Source organism: Saimiri boliviensis, chromosome 8 (assembly GCF_048565385.1).
Source record: "Saimiri boliviensis isolate mSaiBol1 chromosome 8, mSaiBol1.pri, whole genome shotgun sequence".
Lineage (NCBI taxonomy): Eukaryota > Metazoa > Chordata > Mammalia > Primates > Cebidae > Saimiri > Saimiri boliviensis.
The window spans coordinates 19,999,632-20,021,519 of NC_133456.1; the positions used below are offsets into that span (position 1 = coordinate 19,999,632).

General features: G+C 55.5%; 1 protein-coding gene across 17 annotated transcripts in view; it reads right to left on the minus strand.

Annotated features, from left to right (window-relative positions):
- Positions 1-1,132: 1,132 nt before the first annotated feature.
- IQSEC1 (IQ motif and Sec7 domain ArfGEF 1) overlaps positions 1,133-21,888 on the minus strand; it is a 383,968-nt gene continuing 363,212 nt past the window's right edge. For 13 of the 17 annotated variants that reach the window (XM_039477279.2, XM_074404072.1, XM_074404071.1 and 10 more), the window contains 8 exons: positions 19,514-19,653; positions 19,048-19,077; positions 17,525-17,650; positions 15,901-16,000; positions 13,464-13,625; positions 12,563-12,739; positions 6,693-6,742; positions 1,133-5,449 (listed from right to left, as the gene is read on the minus strand). In XM_039477279.2, coding sequence (XP_039333213.2) covers positions 4,907-5,449; positions 6,693-6,742; positions 12,563-12,739; positions 13,464-13,625; positions 15,901-16,000; positions 17,525-17,650; positions 19,048-19,077; positions 19,514-19,653 — 1,328 coding nt within the window. In that variant the 3' untranslated portion in view covers positions 1,133-4,906. The remainder of the gene's footprint in view (positions 5,450-6,692; positions 6,743-12,562; positions 12,740-13,463; positions 13,626-15,900; positions 16,001-17,524; positions 17,651-19,047; positions 19,078-19,513; positions 19,654-21,888) is intronic. The other 4 variants (XM_074404073.1, XM_074404082.1, XM_074404085.1 and 1 more) reach the window with 3 other exon arrangements.

Here is a 21,888-nt window from a genome sequence, read left to right on the forward strand (position 1 = left end):
ACTGGACACACACAGGCGGATCATGGAGCTCACAATCTCCAGGCAGGAGAGACACACACAGTCCCCAGATCACAGCCTCGGAGCCCTGGCCTAGCTCACCCACCTCCAGCAGTTCGTGGGCTGCGGATCTGTGTCATAAAAATCAAACCCTGAGGCAGAACTGGGTATTTCAGGGGATTTTTGTAACCAGCTTCTCTTGAAGAGCCCTTGAATGGTCTGTAAAAGGGATGGACTCCCAGTTGCAGAGACAGGAATCGTGCAAGGCAGCAGTCACCCAAATGGCTGGTTTCCTGGTTTCAGTCCAGATAAGCCAGCAGGGGCTATGAATGAGACTGGAAGAGGTGGCCCACGTGAGGACATCTTCCAATCAGAATGCACTTCTGTATGGAGGGAGGGCCAGAGCTCATTTTGGTCACTAGAATTGACTTTTTTGTTTTGCACTAGTGAGATGTGCCAGTTCATCTTATGCCATGCACTGAAATTTAAAGTGGTGTTCTCAGCAACTACCTTTGGCCAAGACAATCGCATCCTCACAGAATAACTTTATCCTCCAGAATAACTTTACCATCTAGGTCAGGCGTCCCCAAACTTTTTCCACAGGGTGCCAGTTCACTGTCCCTCAGACCACATACTGTGCTCCTCTCACTGACCACCAATGAAAGAGGTGCCCCTTCCTGAAGTGCGGTGGGGGACCGCATGCGGCCTGTGGGCCATAGTTTGGGGACACCTGATCTAGGCTTTTGCAAATGCCATCAGCCAATATGGAACAGCAGACTGCTCTGACCTCATGTCATCGTCCACCTTTACTGGGGACTAGGCCACTGGATATTTTGTTTTTTCCTAAGTCATTCCCAGTGTACCTCAACGCTTAATAGAATTCAACCCCTCTAACTCCATGAAAGGACCATCATTCGTTGAAAGTTGCTAGAAATCATAAACACCTTTGAAATCTTCTATTGGTCAAGATGTGTCCCTTTATTTTAAATTGTGTCCGTGTCCTCAAAGTCAAGTCAGTCCAATGTCTTTAAGGGAAGTGAGTGCCCAGAGTCACGAAAAGGAACGGGTAAACTCATCAGCTGGAGATCTGGGCCTGGCCAACGGCAAATTCTGGATTTTTCAGAAAAAGTGAGAATCAGAGTTTCAAAGGATTTATTTGAATTCCCCACATGATCACAGCCATGGTTTTACATCGATAGAGTCTGTTACCACTGACAAACAGAATGCAGATGAAAACAAACGCACTCCTTTCCTTCCAAAGGTACACAGTGGGTGCCAGGCTTCTTGTGAGGTGTCCCTTGAAGTCTCTGAACAGTCTGGGGATTCAGGACCTGATTCTAATTGCTTTAAACAACTCGGGAGGCAAAAGACATCTCCCAAGAGGAGATGCACGCTGTACGCAGTCTCAACGTGACTGCACACAGAAGGGCGACGCGGACGCGCCTTAGGGGAGGGCAGGCCGCCTCCTGCTCGTCCTGTGCTCAGCACCCCCACTGCACCCTGCTCAGTTGTGCAACCTTGACTACTGTTGTTATATAAAATACAAATGCACTCGTTTCTCAGGCAGGAAGGGTGATGATATTTTACAAGGAGAACTGTAAGACGTGCGTGCTTACCTGAGGGCACAGAGCTTCCCGTGGGGCTGAGTCAACACCCAGCCTCAGCTGTGAACATCTGCTGTCTTTTCAGCTCATTGTTAAGCAAAACAAGAGGCTCCTGCCGCATGCAGTGTGTGAGGGAAAGATCACTCTACACTGGGTGCTGAAGACATTTTTAAGCAAGATGTGCACATCATATTAGGATGAACTTTATTTTTACATTGTTGTACAATTCATTGGTAAACTTAAAAAAAAATACAAATACATGATTTGATTGTTGTCCCAGAAAAGACTTTTGTCACACTGCCAGCTGCTCCCCTCAGGGTCTCCTACTCCTGTCAGCAATTCTGTATGTAACTGTCACAGTTTGTGTGACTTGAGAAAGGTGTGCCAAGGGCATCCTCACAGTGAGAAGGGACCAGGCAGACATCCTGGGGTCCTTGACCTCCCCTACCTCCCCTCCTGGGGGATGTGATGCCAGGACCCCGAAGCTATAGCTGTGACAGGTGGGAATCTAGAGGGGACATTCCTATGAAAGACACATGGAAACACCAGTTCACTGAATGCTTTTGATTCCCGAATAAGATGTGGGCAGCATGCCTCCAGCCTCTGGAAGCCAACAACAATGTATCTTCCACAAACTTTTCATAAGCTTGCAAATAAAGCAGGATGAAACCTCACTGGCCTGAAGGAACACACTGAGTGCAGCTCAAAACCCCTCAAGGGGCTCAGTGGGTTCTAGCAGCTCCTTAGGCGAGGCCCAGGCCTGCTGCCCGACATGGCTCCGGTACACACCCAGGACAGGGCCAGAGGCTGGCAGCCTGAGGCCATGGGGCTTGCAGGATGGCGAGGGAGAGGGAAAGCCCCTCCTGGGGTTTACTGTCTGTTCCTATTCGTTAGCAATGCCCTTCAGAAAGAGCAATTCTGCGCCAAACGGCCTCAATCTTTTCTGGAACAACCTAAAGGTTACAGTGAGACTCTCCCCTCGGCACAGAAGAGGGTGAGAAAAGCTGACATACTCAATATGTGATCACTGTACTTCAACGACATGTCTACAGTCACACCAATACATTTTGCAAATGTACAATACGTAGAGCGCAGCCTCACAGCTGCCGCTGATGACATGCAGCAGTTTAACGCTTCCAGGTCACAACAACCTCCTTGAAACCGAAAGGCAAAGAGTGCTTTGGGGAGCCTGGCTTTTAAGGAAGACCCAAGAATTGAGGAGTCGGGGACACCAGGGTGCTTCCCCCACAGCCCAGCCTGGACCCAATCACATGCTCCCATGCTGTTTCTTTCTGAGCAGACACCAAAGAAAGAAATGCCACATCGATGTGAGGGCACAGGAGTTAAAGTCACACTTAATTTTATAAAGGCTAAACTAGATTGCTGTATTTGCTCTCTGTGGAGATGAACAAAGTGCTTGGTTTGCAGATTTGCTGGTACGGTGATCTCAATGATATGACCGAGGGGAGGGATATGAGGAGGGAAATCGGCAAAACCCTGGCCAGCCAGCCAGCCAAGGTGACACACAGCCAGAGAGGGCTCTCCCCTCTCCTCCTGCCGTCTGGCCACGGCTCACCACGCCGTCCACCGAGCACGCGGCCCCGCGGCCCGCAGAGTCAGGCGTGAGCTTCACCCTTTCTGAAAGGGCCTCCGCCTGGGCAGGCGCCGGGGGGCAGTCCTCGGGTCCCATGGTTTAGGAGCACAGCACTGACGGCTGCAGTGGCTCGAAACGCTGAAACTACAAAGTATGGCCCGTGGGTAACTCGGGCACAGACCCGCTGCGTGCAGCGTCTGGCCCCAGGGAGCGCATGGTGTCACCACAACACAGAAGCGACAAGAGCACAGCTGAGTCATGTGATGCCCTGGCAGCTCACTGTACCATGGGAAGGCAGCAGGGGCTCCGCCGGGCACTCGTCGGCTGGGGTCACACGGGCCACGGTGATGACACAGGGGTTCTGCTAGCACATGGCTACATGGAATTACGATGATCACTGCTACCACTCAGAAAACAAAACAGGAAACACACACACCACCCTGGGTTGCTAAACGCTAAAGTCAACCTTCAGGTTCGAGAGTGGTCTCTGGTGGAGACACTCTCTGAGGGCTTCGGCCTGGTGTGGGTTGGAGGCGGGATGAGGAAGTTATGGTGTTGGGGAGACGAGGATGAGAGCTGGTCACTTTCATGTTGGAGATGAACACTTCTGCCGTGTATGGGTGCCCCTCTCGGAGGACTCTGAATGAGTGTGCATTAAATCATATGCGCGTAAAGGAAACATGGATCATGGAGATTCACAGTTATCGCAGCCATTAAAGTGTCTAAGAATCTGTGTAACCAATGTCCTAAGACAACCAGCTTGTCACCAGCTGTCCTGAGTTGCTACTGTAGAGTGTACTGCAGTTTAGCTAGTTGCTTACCTGAAATAACAGAGCATTATAATACTGACTATTTATGATAGTATTCTGTTAATAAAATAAGGATTTATACAAAGCAATACTGGACTTTTTAAACAGTTAGATGCTATGTTACTTGGCACAGTTAGTAATGATTGTGTAAAGATTTTAGCCAGTCCTAGAGGGACTTCTTTCTCTGTATGAAAATATGAAGTATCTGAATTTGTTCCTACCATTTAGGGTTTGGTCTACTGTCTCACACACCCAACTAAGGGACTGTCTTCCTATTAGGTACGTGGAGTTCCTTGTAAGGTGGGTATTGCTAATGTTGTGGACTGAAATGCCTGCCTTTCACACACAAGTACTACCTATACAGTATATATATATATATATTTATATATTTATATATTTATATTATATAAAGTTTACTTACGTATTTTCATCAACCATATCAGGTCTACTTAATTTTTGCCCATTGTCAATAAAAGAGCAATAATGCAGCAAGTTTTGGGGTTTGTTTTGTCTCTGTTTTGTATCTCATGTCTTCGTTTTCTAGGTTGGGTTTTCATATGCATGTAAATTAGGGCGCAGGGAGCTGAGAGCTGGAGTAGGGGAGGCAGTTCAACATCTACTTGGCTGGTGGCACCGTTTCAAGGCTGATGGTGGCTGAGTCCCACCCATCCCTCAGACTGAGGTGAGTGGGGACCAGGGTGCCAACGCTAAATGAAATCTGGACCTCTGTTCCACACAACACCAGCCCTGTGGGCTCCTGGGGCTCCGGCTGAGCCGTGAGGGGCAGAGGGGAGAGATGGCAACAGAAGTGCCCCGGGTTTGGTGTGCGGCTGGCGGCCCCCCGGCGTGCCCTGTGTGGTGTGCAGCTGTTTCAGGGAGCCTGGGACCCCCGCCCAGGCTGTCTACACAATTGTGCTGATGCCGCTGGGTTTGGCCTTGCTGCTGGTGGGGGGCGGCGGGGCAGGGGGCTGCCCGTGGTGGTGCGATGCGTGCCCCATGTGGGCCGAGGGCAGCGGTGGATGGCCGTGGGCATGGGCTCCATAGGCTGGGTGCCCCCCGTGGGGGCCGTGGTGGTACTGGTGTGCATGCTGGATGTGCTGGGGTGGGTGGTGGTGGTGGTGGTGGTGGTAGGGGGGTGGGTTCTGCTGCATGTGGCAGTACTGGGTGTGATGCCCATGCACGGGGGCCTGCGGCAGCCCCTCAGGGGGCCCCGGGTGGTGGCCAGCCATGGAGTGCTGCAGGTGGGGCAGGACCACCGGTGGGTGGGGGGGTGGCGGGGCTGGGGCTGAGGGCAGGTGGGCCTGGGGAGGGGGCTTCCCTCTCTTGCTCCCGAATAAGGAGCCCAGGAGGGAAGATGAGTTGGGCATAGTCTGGTGTGGGCGAGATGGACACTCTCGTGTTGATGTAGCTCTCCGGCGCATGTGAGGACTGCTAATGATGGACCCCTAAAAAGGAAATTCATAGAAATCAAAATTAAAAGATCTTCAAGCACTTAGGTCAGAATGATTTTTTTTTTTTTTTTTTTAAATGTAAAAATTCACCCACTGATTACTAAGCCTTAGTTCAACTCACTGGCCAGAAGGCAGGGCTGAGTGAGGCTGGACTGGGCCCCACCTCCTTTCACTACAGTGCAGGGCAGCTGGGGGTGACTGGCCTTGACCAAAGTCGGGGGTGAGGGCAGGGGAGGGGCCTGCCTCTCTGACCACCGCAGCACAATGAGGACTTCCGTTCTGGTTCTGACAAGCACTTTGGCCCTGGCAGCAGCCTGAGGTTTCAGATAGGAACCCCTGGGTTGGGGTGTCTGTGCGCTGTGTGTGGCGAGTGTAGAGGGGCTGGTGTGCCTGGAAGAGGAGCCCTGCTCCTGCTGAAACAGGCCCTCAGCTCTCCTGGGGCCGCTCAAGTGGGCTCAGGGCATGTGCTCTGCCCATGTGGGTCCTCAGGCCTCTGGGGAGGTGGTGACAGGGACAGAGGGGCTCAGAAACCTTGTCCTCTGGGGCATGGGCTGCCTAGGCAATTTCACTGCAGCTGCCTACTGCAAACCAAACAAGGAAAAAGAAGGAAACAGAAAAAGATCTGCAAGCTGAGGTAGAGATGTGAACAGTAATACAGAGATGGCCGGAGGATGAGTGAAATATCATGAAATCCACAATGAATTTCTCTTTCTCTCAAGACACACCACCTCCCACAAGCTAAGCAATTCCATGGTGTCCTGCCGCAGACACACAGCAATCAAACTCCAAGAAGAAAGCGATGGGGATGGGCGGGCGTGGAAGTCAAGGGTTCAGCAAGAACATCCAACAGTGAGTGTGGAGGGGGAGTGGGAGCGGGGTGGCCTGGGCGGGGGCACTGGAAGCTGGGGATGGTCAACCATGCTTAGGAACCACAGGTGACGGGGTTAAGCAGAAACCAAAACACAAAATCCAGAACCACCCCCACTGTTCAGTCCAAAACAAGCGGTGAGAGGCATGGGTGTTTCTAGGCACGGAGGAAAAGCTGACATGCACAGGGTCCCAGGCAGGCAGGGGCGGGGAAGGGGTGTCTGCATCTCTGTGCAGTAGGGGAAGGAAGAGCAAAAAAAAAAAAAAACCAAACCAAAACAAAACAAAAAAAACAAGACAACAGATATGAACCGAGGACTGGGGAAGGCGACACAGGACAGCCAGCTGGACGGAGGCGCTTCCTACTTACTTCCACATTGCTCTCTAGCGATCCCGCACTGCTGCGACGCCCTCGCTTCCCTGCCCAGAACATGCAATACCAGAAGTTAGACGGGACACGAGGCCGGGGGCACTGCCTGCCTGGCACCACGCTGTTGCCATGGAGCCCGCACCCTTGCCAGGAGCAGGCACAGGTGCCGGGCCCATCTGCCCGCAGGAGCCAGGTGTGAGGGGTCAGAGGAGGGGCTCAGTGGGGCAGCCAGCAGCAGTGCAGGAATGAATTTAAAAAATGAAGTTTTCAAAAAGCAAAAAAAAAAAATAACATTTTTTTTTTTTTAAACTAGCCCCAGTTTTAGACACCTTCTCCTGGACCAGCAGTCTGTTGAGAGGGGCTCTGAGGATGAGGCATGTGTATAGGTGGGCCCGATACCCTCAATTTGTGTTCACCCTGACTCTGGTGAACGGGGAGGGGTGCGGGCAGCTTCCGCAGAGCCGAAAACAGCATGGCAGGTCCTGCACGCTCACCTTCAGTGGCTGCCGTATATATGTGTATATCCTCACACACACATATATACCCCCACCTCCGTGGCAGGACGAGCACTGAGGGTGAAGAGAAAACAGCTTCACATCCCTGCTTCCTCCTGGCTGCCTGCAGGAACTCAGTTTTGGTATGTGCAGTGCCCTGGCCACGGGCAGGAGACAGGGTTGGGGGCTACTGGGTGAAATGCATTCCAGTTTGGGATTCCTCTGCTTGGCACCACCCCCCCGGGGGCCACAAAGCCTTCCCTAAGCCAGGAGGTCTCTGCCAGCATCTTCGTCATGCCCCAGCACAGGGCACACAGTAGGCACTTGGCATGCGGGCTCCGTCAGAGCAAGGCTGGGTCTTCCTCTTGGCTCTGGGTGCCCAGGGCCCAGCCCGGCTCAGCCTCCACAGTCCCTCCTGAGAACTTCTCTGTGGATTTTTGAGGAACATCAAGCCTGGAGCATCACAGGGGCCCAGCCTTAGGGGCCTGGGCTCTGGCCAGCTCTCTGGGAGTGGGGATGGGATGAGGGAGGAACAGCCTTCCCTGCTTGACGATCTAGAAGCTTCCACCTGGGCAGCATTGCCATGTGTTGAGCACCGTGTTGGACACGTCAACCCTATAGGCGATGCTGTGTCCATGTCAGAGAGGGAGACACTGAGGCCCAATTCTTACAGGCAGCAGGGTTCACATCCAGAACTGTCCATCTGGCCACCTCTAAGGCTCGACAGCTTGGCCATGCTGCCTTCAGAGCTAGACCCCACGCCAGGGTGGGCCCAGAAGCCCGGAATAAGGAAGCAACTGCTGGGCCTCCCCATTGTGCCCCATCCCCAGTCTCTGAGGAAAGCTGCTGCACCTCCCAGCCAGCCCAGGGCCATAGCCAGCGATGGGTGGAGGGAGTGCTGTGGGCTTCGAGCTGCTCCACGCCATCTGAGTGTGCCGGGCTGTGCCTTGGCATCGCCGCAGACTCAGGGGAGTCCAGTTCCTCTGCTTTGCCTGCCGACCCCAAAGCAGAGGTCCAGGTGGGAGCTGGGGTCAGCAGAGGGCCTTGGGTAGCTCTGGCTTGTGTGACGTGGCCCTCAGAGACCACTGTCGGGACAGGGCCGCACCGCACACTGGGGCAAGAGGGCTCGACACCAGTTGCTGAGCACCAAGGACAGCCAGGCGGGACCCTGCCCCTACTTCCTAGCCAGAAGAAAGGAGGCTCACATTTCCTCATTTTTCAGCCAGTGTGGGAAGAGGGGCGGACCTTTCTCACTTCCTGCCCAACCACAGTGGTCCAAAGACACGGAGCAGAGTTAGAATCCAGCCTTCCAGGACACGGCCTCCCTCCTCCATCCCTCTCTTGGGTGGCCACGGCCATCAGACGCTCAGGACACTGTGGCACCATGTGGAAATGTGGAGGGACAGAGCACTGCTGTCTCTAGGTTTTTAAAATCAGCTCTCTATCCCCACTAAGGCCTGGGACTCCTCTGGCTGACTGAAAACCAGGGGCAGAGGGAAGATGGCCTCCCCTGCCTGTATCCAGCAACTCCTGGCCGGCCTACTGCTTCTGACAGGACTGGGGCCAGGCCTGAAGGCTGGGGTTGAGGGTCCACACAGTGTGCCCACCTGGAGTTGAACATGGCGGCCCTCCTTACCCTGCACAACTTGGGCCAACACTTAGGAGTCCTTTACTGGCTGTTTTGGAGTGACACTGAGTGTCTTACAATCCACTTTCTCAATATCTCAGGTCAGCAAGAGATGTGGGGTGACCCCAGGGCTCCCTCTGCACTGAGGCCCAGGGCCCCATTCTCACGGGCACACCCCCAACCACAACTGCCCACCGCAAGCCGTGCAGACATCCTGTGTATACGCAGCCTCCCACACCTGCCCAGGTGCACGGGCTGGCGAAGCCAGGCAGGCCAGAAGAGTGGCTCATGCCACACAAGTGTGGATGGCCAAGCCAGCCTGGGCAGAGCCTGGAGGGACTTGGAACCATTTTTCTTCCTTTTTTGAGACCAAGTTTCACTCTTGTCGTCCAGGTTGGAGTGCAATGGTGTGATCTGGGTTGAAGCGATTCTTTTGCCTCAGCCTCCCAAACGGTGATTCTCCTTCTTTGGCCTCCTGAGTAGCTGGGATTACAGGCAAGAGCCACCATGCCTGGCTAATTTTGTAGTTTTAGTAGAGATGAGGTTTCTCCATGTCTGGTCAGGCTGGTCTCAAACTCAGCCTCAGGTGATCCGCCTGCCTCGGCCTCCCAAAGTGCTGGGATTATAGGGGTGAGCCACTGCACCTGGCCTAGATCCATTTGTCTAGAAGGCTCCTAGGATGGTTCTTCACAACTTTTGCGGCTTCCTCAGAGTCAGGGTGGGGTGGCAAGTGGCAGTGCTCTCCTCCCCACCCAGGATCCTCGTCCTGTGACCCTCAATAATACTGTGGCTGGGCTGGTGGCCTTGCTCAGTGTCAGTGACCGAAACAGAAATGATAGCCACACACTTGGCTGGCGCTGCCTGAGCCAGGCATGCCCTGAAGGCTTTCCATGCATTGACTCCCTTGCAGCAGTTAGGGAAATAGGCCTATAGGGTCTGACAGCTAGAGAAAGCAGGTGGAGGTGGGGGATGAGCTTGGGCTGGCTGACTCTGGCATCTGCATGCTGTGCCCTATTCTCTGCTGGGCCAGACATGGTGGGGAGGGATGTGGCCAGGGTGACAGGAAACACCACCCTCTCTGGGCCCCAACCGCTTCACACATGGCAGGGGTGCTGCTCTGTCCACCCACCACTGGTGTCTGTCACTGCTCTCGTGGTACAGGACATGGTGAATGCTCCAGGCAGGTCCTCTCTGTAAGGACTCAGAGCTGGGCAGCTTGGCCAGGGAGGGACAGGAGGGCCACTGGTCAGTGTCCCCCACCATCTGGCTGATCCCCGTTTCCACAGTCCTTGTTGGGTCCTTGGTCTTGGGTCAGCAGGGCTCTTGTGCTGCTGGGTGAGCACCGGGTGGGGAGTCTTGGCCCAAGGAAGCTCGGGGCTGAGACACCAGGCAATGCACTGCAGTGGGGTCAGTGCCAGCCCCCTTCCCTCTAACTCTTGGCATGAGAGAGGCTTCTGGAAGCTCCTGAGGATGGGTTCCTCTGGGCACCATCCACGGCCACCTCATCAGTCCCGCAGCTTCATGTCTGTGGTATGTCCTCCCCAGATGGACGTCGAGTGCAGACCTGGGGCAGCTGCTCTCAGGGTCTCCTGCTCCAGGAGCGGTGACGTGCCAACCATGGAGGGAACACTGTTCCGAGGGCTTGCCTCTTCCACAAGCTCACTGTGGTGTTACAGTCCTGGGCTCGGCGCTGTGAGGGCCGTGGTGGGTGAGGGGGGGCCACACTGCCGCTGGGGAGTTGGAGCCCCTACCTGGTCCGGAGCACGATACCTGACCTCTCCCGGTGCTGGCCCTGCCCCTCCCAAGGAAGGCTGCCAGCACCTGCCAGTCTCCTTGGGAGATCACAGGTGGCCTCTCCCTAGCCTGGGGCCTTGGCAGCTGCCTGGACTCAAATCCCATCTCACTTCACCCCCAAACCCTCCTGGGTACAGGTGGGTCTCAGATTTGTTCCTGCTTTCGTTTCAATGGCAGGTCTAGGGAGGGGTCTCAATCCCTACTGTCCTTCTGAGCTCAGAATTCCCAAATGACAACAGCAATCATCATATTACATGAAAGCAGCTGGGCCTGGGCCCACCCCTTACATGAATGTGGCCCCGGCATGTGGCTGTCCAACCCTGAGGCTCTGGCAGAGAGTGGACAGCAAGGTCCTGACCGCTGGACCCTGGGGTGGATGGGGCTCAAGGGCCTTGGTTCTGGCAGAACGGCTGCTGCCTGGGAGGGGCTGGACAGCTTCGTGAGGGGAGGGAGAGGGCAGGGCCCACCACACTGCACAAACTGAAACAGAGGCCCCAGCCCACAGCCTGCAGAGGCCCAAAGCAGTCCAGCGGCGTTCAGCTGTGTTTCACAAGGCCACTGGGAAAACCAGTGGTTCTCAACCAGGGGTGATTCTGCCCCCCAGGGGACACCTGGTAATTTCTGGAGATATCAGTGACTGTCACGACAGGGAGATATTACTGGCAACCAGTAGTAGAGGCCAGGAATGTGGGTAAACATCCTGCCAAGGCTGGGACAGCCCCCCAGCAAGGAGTCACTGGGCCCAAAATGTCAATAGCCGAGGTTGAGAAGCCCTGGGTTCAACCCTCATGCTGGCGACTGGCAATGAATTTCTGATATTTTTTTACCATGGCAAATAATAATAATGACAAAAGGAAAACAAAGGAAAAAAATCCAACTTAAAAAAAGGGCAGACTCCAAAGGGCCTGAGAGGGACTAAGCTGAGGGGAGACAGGGCTGCTGGCAGGCAGGCACGGGAGGGGGTCCCGAGGCAGGGCAGGCAACCCCAGGAGAGGGTCTTCCCGAAAGAGAAACACCGGGCCCCTGGGGCAGACCTGCTGCAGGATAAGCCAGGCCACTGCTGCCCAAGGAGCCCCCAGGGCCCTCCTGAAGCTCACTGACTGGTGGACAGACTGGTGGAGGGTGGCTAGGACACCCTCCCCCACACTTCTTGGGCAGCGACAGTCTGCCGTGGCACCAGCAGGCACCCACCGGCTGGCCCGTGCCTCCTGTCTCTATTGCCCCACAAGGGAGAGGCTGGGCCAAGGCTGCTGGCAAAAGCCCCTGAGCCTTGCTGCTCACGGGGCCCCATCCCCAAGAACGTGGGTGGTTTCAGGGGTGCTGCTTGCTTGGGGGTTAAACAGCTGGCAGCAAATTAAACACACACAGAAACAAAGAAACAACCACAACATCGCACTTCCCACCAGGGCTTTCCCGGACCTGGAGCCAGCGCTGGCCGCTGCTCAATGGCCTCTGTGCTGGACGAGGCCCGGGTTTCCCAGGAAAGGAGGCCCGGCAGGAAAAGCAAGACCGGGGACAGCGGGCAAGGGGGCGCCAGACAGCTTAGAGGGCTCCGTGAGAGTTCATTCATCAGCATGAAGCACAGGGACGCGGCTGCACAGACAGCGGGCACGGGACACAGCCGCGGCTCGCTCCGGGCTAGGGCGACTTCCCAAACCAATAAACGACTAAATAAAACCCCTAGAAGAAGAAAGGGAAAATGGGGGTGACTTCCCCGGCTAATTGGCATACAGTGCCTTTCTTTTCGACAACAATTTGGTCCTGTTTTCCTCTGTCTCTTTGGGATGCCCTTTCTGTGCTGTCAGACGCTGCTCTGCTTTGAGGGAGGTCACGGGAAAACGCCACACTGGCCTCGCCACAGACCCCGCCCTACGCGATGCACGCCCTGAATGCAGATGCCTGCCTCGGTCCTGCACGCGCTGGGCTAGGAAGGTGGTTCTAGGCCAAGCTCTTACCGGCTTCCGAGAGGTCCCGCAGGGAGCTGCTGAGGGCGCTGCGCTTGAGGCCCTCACCGCTGGCGTAGCTGTCGTCCAGGCAGGCCCGGCTCAGTGTTCCATTGCCCGACTCCTTTTTGAGGCTGGAGCACTGGGACATGCTGGGCCGCACGACGCCTTTCTGCTTCTCGAGTTCCGCTGGAACAGAGAGGGTGAGGGGCCCGGTGAGAGGAGCACAGCCTAGAGTGGGCAGGAGACGGGGCCTTCTGCTTGGGGCTGGCACTGTCCCGAGCCACCATCTGCCTGGAGTGGGGAAGGGTTGTTTCGGGGAAAGGGTGTGATGGCCACTCTGGACAAAAGAGCAGAGAGGAGATCCCAGGAGGGAGGTTAGAGAGGCGAGAGGGTCTTGTGACCTGCAAGAAGGACAGTCACCTTCCAGGCTCAGGGGTGAACAGGGAAGCACAGACTTGCCTAGGTCTGGGAGATGAGCAAGGGTTAGCCAGGGCCTTCCACAGAGGGGGCAGTGGCAGGGAGTCCCATGTGCTGCCAGGGAGTAGACCTGGAGCCAGGGATGGCCTTGGCTGTGACCCCTTAGTCAGTTGAGTCTGATGCAGAAGACGATGAGGTGCAGAGAGGCCATCTGGGAACACTTCAGGCTCTCACGCATGGGGTACCAGGGAGACGGGGGTCCTTTTCTGGGCATATGACAGGCAACAGGTAGGTCGGGTCCCGGATCAGACCCCCTTCTGTGCCTCCTGAAGCCTGGGCACACAGACTGCCCCATCACGTGGCTGCAGGGAAGGGCAGAATAGACTGGGGGACATCTCGTCTCTGTGGCCTCAGAAGTCACTGCCCTGAGACGGGGAGGCAAGCACTAGGGTCCGGCAGTCTCGATCTCCTGCCCTCGAGGCCAGGTACTCACACTCTATCCTGTGCTTCTCCATCTCCTGGACTTCCGCAATAGACTCCCGCAGGTCATCGGTGAATTTCTTCCGGTCTTGGGGGTTGGGAGCATTGAAGTTTATTAACACTTTGATGTCTGCTCCGGGAACAGATGAGGTGAGCCGGATGCCATTGGGATAGTCTGCAAAGGAGAAGGAGACGGGAGGAGGCCCACAGGTCTCAATGTGTTCTCTGCAATCTCCTCTCTGGTCAGGAAACAATAGTAGCGCTGAGTTATGCGTGAGCCTGGGATTAAGTGCCTGGAGTCCAGCCTCCACAGTGGCAGGCTGCAGGGACACAGAGCAACCTCATCTCCTGACTTGGGAAAGATGGTCTGTGTCGCTCCACATGTGACTCAGGGACAGAAGTGGCCGAGCTCAGGGAAGGCTGCTGGGGCTGCCATTCTTCCCCGACCTGAAGGTCGTGGAGACTAGGCCCCTGACTTCCAGGTCTTTGGGTACTCTGCCAGGTGCCGAGTCCTGAGGAGGGTGGGGGTCTTCTCTAGTCATCTCAGACAGTTCTGGATAGCAGTGAGTGCCATATTATCCTGAATGGCCTGTGGCCCACAGCTCCCATGGGGTGAACTGTGGGCACCCCACAAGCAAGGAACCCTGTTCCCAGACCTGCCTGATGCCACCTCTGGGCTCTCTAGGCCCCTGGGGCTTTGGTCTCCTGGCAGTGCAGCTCCTGAAGCGGGAGTCACCCGGCTGACCATCAGCCACGGGATGTTTGAAGGTTCTTGGACTGAGCATCAAGCCCGCTTTGGCTCAGACTAGGTGGGCCAGGTGGGCCTGTGGGTGCACTCCGAGCTGCAGAGTGCTCCTGTGTATGTGCATACGTGTGCACACGTGTATACATGCAGCCCATTACTGCCACGTGGGAATATGTGCCTAGTGACACCAAGTTCTGACTGATTTCAGAGAGGCCCAAAATATCTACACTTTGATGTAGAGACTGGCTCAGCATATTTTTAAAAAATATGCAAACCATACAAAAGATAATGGAGCTGGGCCTGCCTCCCAGGCTGCCAGTTTGAGACTCCTGGCATGACGGCATCTCCTACAGAGGCTGCAGGCTTGGATCTTGCCAGCACCCAGTGTCCAGGATCTAAGGCCAAGCCCTGGGACCCTAGACATGATCCAGGTACAGCCTCTGCCCTGACGGTCCACAGTGGTCCTGGCCCCTGCTAGGAGCTCTGCTGCTGGGATCTCACTAAGTTCTCACTCCAGCCCTGGGAGGTAGGGGTCAACGCCACCCTCTCAGAGAGTGGGTTACTGCTGGTCAAGACAATGTGGGGGTGGCACTGGCTTCCCCTGGGACCAGGGCAAGGCATGTGAGACATCAGGCAAGGCATGACTCGCAGCCCGCGGTGGGACAGGGATGCCAGGAGGCGGGGAGGCAGCTGGGGCAGGGACGCCGTGCTCCTCACTGGGCACATGGGGAGTGCAGGGGATCTTGCTGGACTGTCCCTGGTCCCACTGAAGACAGAAAGGGACAGAGAGCTCCATATCCAGGCACAAGGCCTGTGGTTTTGGATGGTCTGGCTGTGGGTTCCTGACACTGTTTTAACCTGCAGAGGGAAGGCTGATTGGACACTTAGTGACATCTAGTTCTGAGAGGATGAGGGACCCCTACTGCTCAAGCAGGGACACTCAGCTTCTTTCCCCAGGACACTCCAGGTAGCCCCCTGCTCCCCAGCCCATGAGGACTGGCTCAGCTTCTGACAGGGAAGGGACAAAGGAGAGGGAAGAGAAAGAGTGGAGAGTGGGAGGAGCAAGGTAAAATGGAAGCCAGTGGGGTGCTGCAGGTGTGAGCCTCCCAAATCCCCAGGCTCCCAGGCCTCACCTAGGGCCTTCCAGCAGGGCATCAAAACTCACCCTTGCAAAACACTGCATTGCAGCAGCTATGACGGTGGCCCTGTGGCAGGCACTACTTTACGACCCTGGAAACAGAGGCCAGAGGGTTGCAGAGCCAGGCCACACAGCAGCAGAGCCAGAGCTGGGATCTGCCCCAGGCGGATGGGCTGAGCTCCTTACTTCCGCGGACACTCGGGGGTTGCTGTTGCCTGTGTTCTGGGCCATGTTTGCGTATCATCTATATGACTTAATGTTTTTCTATCAACATTTTATTTAAATAAATGTATTTCTGCCATAAATTTAAAAATCTTATCACCTGCAAGAAGCAAAGGACTAGTAAAAACAGTCTGTCCACTGTTCTCACATCAGGCTCAACTGGCTGATGGGTCTGCTAAGGGTCTGTGCCTACTGCTCACCGGAGCTCCTAGCTGCAGTGTGCGCTCTGGGGATGAAACAGGGGTGAGTGTTGAAGCCCCCTGGGGTTCTGTCCTCAAAGCAGCCCGGAAAAAGTGCGTAAGCTGGGACATGCACTCTTCCAGGCAGGCCCTGGGGCCAACTTACACTGGTTCTCGAAGAGCAGGACCTGCATGCCGTACAGAGAGAAGGACTGTCGGAAGCTGTACGTCACTGAGTTCTTCTTTTTCTGGAAGATCTTGGTGACCTGGAGGCAGCCAGAGACGGAGCTGAGCTGCAGTGTCTCGGGGGGTAGTGACTACATGCAACCTCTGGCCAGAGGACCCTCCTGGAGCTCAGAGTCAGGAGGTGGGGGCTGGGGCCAAGCCAATGTGGGTGGAGGGCATGGCCTTCCACTCTAAGACTTGGACAATGGTTCCTGTCCCTGCAACTCCAATGCCACCCTGGCTGGCACCAAAGCCCCACAACCCGGCACAGAGGTGGCAGGCCCTTCACATCACGGAGCTCACTCAGTGCCTTCCCACAGCCAGGTGAGGTGAACACAGGGGCTTGCCACCTTGAGTGGCAGGGGTGGCGCTCAGCAGCGCTGATCTTGAGAAGAAGCCATGGCTTCCTCCCTTGGGAACAAACAGAGTATGAAGCTATGCCTGGTGACGGCCCGCAGGGAGACTGGCCCTGGGCTAGCGATGTGATCCCTGAACTTCTGCTGGCCCGCTACGGTCCTTGGCCGCTATCCTGGTCTGCAGTAAGGAGAGAAACTTTCCAGTGTGGCAGCCAAAGGCTAGGCTGGGGAGAGAAGAAGGGAGCTTGCATCTCCCCGGTCCTCAGGGCATGCCAGGCACCATGTAAGGCTCTTATGTCCAGGACCTCACTGGACCCCTGCCACCCTCTAAGAGATTAATCTTACAGAGGAGAAAACTGAGGCTCAGAGATATGAAGGGATTCACTCAAGGTCAGGAGTTCTTCATAAGGGATTTGAACCTACATGTCCGATTTCAACATCAGTGGTCAGAGAGGAGTGGCCAGTCCTCACACCCAATCAAGAACATGGGCATCTTTGGCAAGAAAGCCCGTGGCATGCAGGAGGTACAGAAATTCAAAGGACAAGCTCTCCCCTCTCTACAGTGGGTACTTCTGCCCCCGTCTGGCTACCATTGGTGCCACCGTTCTTCTGGCAAGAGCTCCTCAATACCCTTTGGGGGAACCGCCCCAGCCCTTGTTTCCTTCAATCCATAGGTCTTGAAGGGACCAGCTCCAGGAGGTGGGGCTTGGGACTCAGGCCTAGCCAATCAGAAAGCACTGCACCTGCCCAGCCCGGAGAGGCTTAGGGAGGGATGTGCAGTGACAGGGACTGACTCTGCAACCTCTGTTCAGTCTAGGAAGAGGATTCTACAGTTGCCCAGCAGACAGGATCAGGTCTGGAGCTGCCAGGGCCTCCTTCTTCTTCCTGGACAGAGCCTGCCTGAAGAAGGGGCCTGCCCGAGGAAGCGCCGCACAGGGTAGAGGTGCAGACAGCACACGGGAGTGCTGGTGACGTTGACAGAGGCTCTGGAAACAGGTTGCACTAAAGCCAAAGATTCCCCTCTGGACCTGTACGTGAGCTAGTGAGGTCTGTCTCCACGTGCATCAGTGTGAGTGAGATACCAGGCAGAACCCCCTTTCTGCACCCACACGTGTGTGCACATCTCCCCCATTCAGACAGCCAGACGCGGACCCTGGGCTCAGGCTTGAGGTCCCTCCCACCACCACGCCTTGTGGGTGAGCCACGTACCACTAGGAGGTCGTTGAACAGGAAGATTTCTCGCTGGTGTAGTCCGAGTTTCTGGGGCTTGTTTGGGTCTGGAACCTCGAAGAGCCGGCAGTAGCAGACCAACCGACGGTGGGGCAGAGAGAGCACCTGTGTAGGGAGAGGCTGTCCTGCCACGGCTGCCCAGCTCTCCTCCAGGAGCCCTGGGGGCCACAGTGGACAAGTCTAGCCTACATGCTAGCAACCCGGTGCGTGGGCCTTGGGTTAAAAAATGCCTTCCCCCACAGATGAAGAGCAGATGTGTCTTTTGGCTCATGACAGTTACCCATACTCTGTCCTCAGGAGCTACTATTTAAAATCCATTATCACGGGTCTCCTGAAGGACTAGGGATGGGCCCCTGCTTCTGCGGAGACCTCCTTTCCATTCTTCTGGGCAGGTACCAGGCTTCTTAAACTATCATGTTCACCTGGGAGTCTCTGGCCAGACAGCAAGTCACGTTTTGAGTCCCCGCAACGTGCCGGTCATAGACATGAGCCCACTCAGCCCAAAAGTCTTTACAGAGAGAATCTACTCTAGATGAGGAAACTGAGGCACAGAGGGTAAGTAGAGACAAAACCAGGGAGTGGGCAGAGCCAGGATCTGATTCCAGGCCCCAGGATTTTCGCCACCCTACCAAGTCTCCCCCTAAAATATTCCTATAGCTTTGATGCCCCAAAGACTCCAAAATCCTGAGCCAGCAGCTGACATTCTGTGGCACCTGTCCAGGCCCCATCCTCCACTCCACATACCTGCCCTGAACATGCCCCTGACGGCTCATGCAAGCCCCCAACATGGCCATAGCTCCAGCTGCCCTTGAAACCCAATGCCTCTGGGAGTGCTCAGGTTCATGCAGGACAGGGGAGAGGGTCAAAGGGGTGGATCCCTAGGATCATTGCCCTGAGGCCAGGGGCTTGACTCTGCCAGGGGCGCTCTGGGCCAGGGCTGCCTGAGTTTGGCTCATGGGGGCATTAAGGTGAGGGGAAAAATGTGGCCCAGCCTGGGGTGCTCAGGTTGCAAAGGCGTGAAGGAGAGAAGATAGGAGGGTCAGGGAGCAAGGGCTGGAAGTAGGAAGAGCCTGGTCTCTTGCAGGGGAAGCTGGTAAAGGGGAGCTACTTTCAGGACTGAGGGACAAGGCCAATCCATGAGGAGTGTCATGGCGAGTGGCCACGTCACCCTGTGTGCATGTGCTCTGGGGCGTGTGGGCACACCACAAAGCTATGGCAGAGGATGGGTCTTGGGGGTGAGGAGGCGGGCACTGGGAGAGCCCAAGGCATGGAATGTGGGGGACGGAGCGCAGAGCAGGGTGGGGAAGCAGACAGGGCAGGGCCTCAGAGGACAGGCCGGGGTCTGTTCAGGCGCAGGGTCCGGGGTCTGGGCCCCAGAAAGGAACTTAAACCACAGCATTCGGTCTCTGGGAGCCTGGGGAGCTGGTGGAGTGACTGAGGATGCTAGGCTTTCCCATGGCAGTGGGCTACCCATGATGGTAAAAGCAGAGAAAAATACTCACACAGCCGAGCCCGGGATGCAGGGATCCAATCTGCGGGAGAACGCAAAACCAACAAAAGGGTGTTCATGTTTCAAGGCCATGCCCAGGCCCATGCTGCAAGTGCCCTCCCTACACCTCCCCTTGGGCTCCACTCAGCCAGTATGTGGGGGACCCGCTCTTGCTGGCAGAGTTCTCCGAGAGTTCCCAGGGGACTCCTGGGCCACCCAGGAAAGGCCACTAGCGTCAGAGGCCCAGAACCGAGCCACTGCACAACCCCAGCCCGATTATTAGGAGCCTTGGCTCTCTTCGGATGTAATGCAGAGTCAATAGCCGTTGTGTGCAAATAGGACAGGAGCTGCTCGGAAAACCCCCAAGCCCTGGCAGAATTCACCAGCCCTGCTGGAAGGGACCACATGGAGTGGGTGGGTGGGCGTGAGAAGGCCTGGCAGGCAGCCCCGCCCAGGTGGTACCCGGGCCCACCACGTACCGGCTTCTTCCCCACAATGAGCTTCTCCACCTTCTGCACCTGGGACACGTGGTCCTCATTGGTCTTCAGCTCTCGCTTACGGATCCGTTCATAGATCCCGATCAGCATCTCCCGGGGAATGTCCTCGCCATCGTCCACACCTGGGCAGGGGATGCAGCTGGATATCAGGGTGGGCCCCAGGCTCACTCAATTTACCAGTTTCTAAAGCAAATCAGAGGAGCGAACCTTCCAGCAGACTCGACAGAACCAAAGACCTCCCAGGCAGGCCCATGGCAACAGGACATTTTCAGTCAACACAAATTTCCTGAGTCCTCTTACCAGGAACAGTCCCAGCACATCTGACCCGGACTAGTAGGTGATGCGTGTCAGGGGCTGAGACACCTCTAAGCCATGTTCAGAGGGCTTTATAAATGCTACCTTGCTCCATGCTAACCACAGTCCTGCTAAGTGTGCATCTCCATTCCACAGATGGGAAGACTGAGGCTGAGGTGTGGGGAGGCTGGAGTGTAAGGAGGCTGGGGTGTGTGAGTGTTGGCTCCGATGGACCTGGAGCCACGTTCTACTTTCACCCTTACTAGCTGCGTGACTATGGAGGAGTGACTGTGTCACCCATGCTTGGTGTCCTCCTCTAAAATAGGTCACCTACAGCACAGGCTCGTTGTGAGGAAACGAGGGGCACCTGGGGCGTGCCCGGCTCTGCATCTGAGTGGTCAGAGTGCTGCAGTGGTTGCTGCTGCTGGCCCACATCACGCCGGCAGAGGCTGGGGGCTGGGAGCTGGGCTCTGACCTGGGGCTGCCCTAACCACAAGCACACACCGCTTTCTTCCTCCCCACTCTGAAAACTGCCGTGAGCAGAGAAACACCCTGTACATGTGGGAAACGCAAACTCACTTTGCAGTGAGCTCCACCCTCACCCCTCCACCAGGCTGCAGTCCGAAGGGCTGCAGGGCTTGGGGAAGAGGGGTCTCCCACAGATGGCTGGCAGGACAGGAGATGCTCCAACCGAGGGAAGGCAACCTGACAATGCCTGTCTGATAATGCCTGTCTAAATGACAAGTTCTAGCACCCTCTGGTCCACTGACTGCATTTGGCGGGAACTTATCCCATGGGAAATGAGATGCATGCAAGTTACTGCAGCACTGTTTCTAAATGGCAAAATGCTGGAAGTAACCTGTGTACCCATTAATATACCAGCATGACAGGCTACTTACTACCCACCTGCCAAGGACAGTGAGGAAGGCCACAGTAAAGCACATGGGCCATTTCTTAGATTTACTAAGTGGGAAAAGCAAAGTGCCAAGTAGCAGACGGTAAAGTCATTCCTGCACATGTGCATTGCATGAGCACAGCACAGCTAGGGGGCACGGCCAGGAGAAGCCGAAACCGAGGACGTTCAGGGGCAGAGGCTATGCCCCGAGCAGGCAGGGCAGGCTGGGAGGGAAACTCTGCTAGGCACCTTCCAGTATTTTCCTTTTTCCTAAATAGACTTTGTTTTTAGAGCAGTCTGAGGTTCTCAGCACAACTGAGCAGAAGGCAGAGGGATTTCCCATGTATGCCCTGACCCCCAACACTCACAGCCTCCCCTGCTGCTGCCATTCTCACCACAGTGCTCCACTGGCACAATGATGAGCTTACATTGAGGCATCAGTATCATGCGAGGTCTGTGTTTTAGATTAGGGTCCACTCTGGGTGTTGTGATTCAGTGGGTTTGGGCAAATGTAGAACGACCCTCATCCACCATTACAGCATCCCACCGAACAGTGTCTCCGCCCTAAAAGTCCTCTGAGCTCCGCCTACCCGTTCTCCTCCCTCAGCCCCCGGCAGCCACTCATCCTTTTCCTGTCTTCATAGTTTTGTCTTTTTCAGAATGTCATAGAGTTGGAATCACAGAGCATGCAGCCTGTTCAGACTGGCTTCTTTCACTCAGAGCTACGCACTTAAGGTCGCTCCACGTCTCTTCATGGTCGATAGCTCACTTCTCTCTTATGCTGAGCACTATTCCACTGTCTGAAGGAACACAGTTGATTTATCCCTTCACCTGCTCAAGGACATCTGGTGGTTGCCAAGTTTTGACAGTTTTGAATAGAGCTGCTATAAGCATCAGTGTGCAGGTTTTTCCATGGGCCTAACTTTCCATTTCATTTGGGTAAATATCAAGGAGCACAATTGTTGGATCATATTTTCTGGTTTTTCAACTATGTGAATAAAAATATAAAAAAATTTTAAAGCAAACTTTAACAAAAAGGAAACACTCTTAGACTGGCGTCTGTGGTGAGCTACTCCTCCTTCACAGTCCTCCAGCCCCCAGGACTTTCCTGCTGCAGGACCCGCTGGACACACTGGGGTGACCCACTCCAGAGAGGATATGTGTTGGG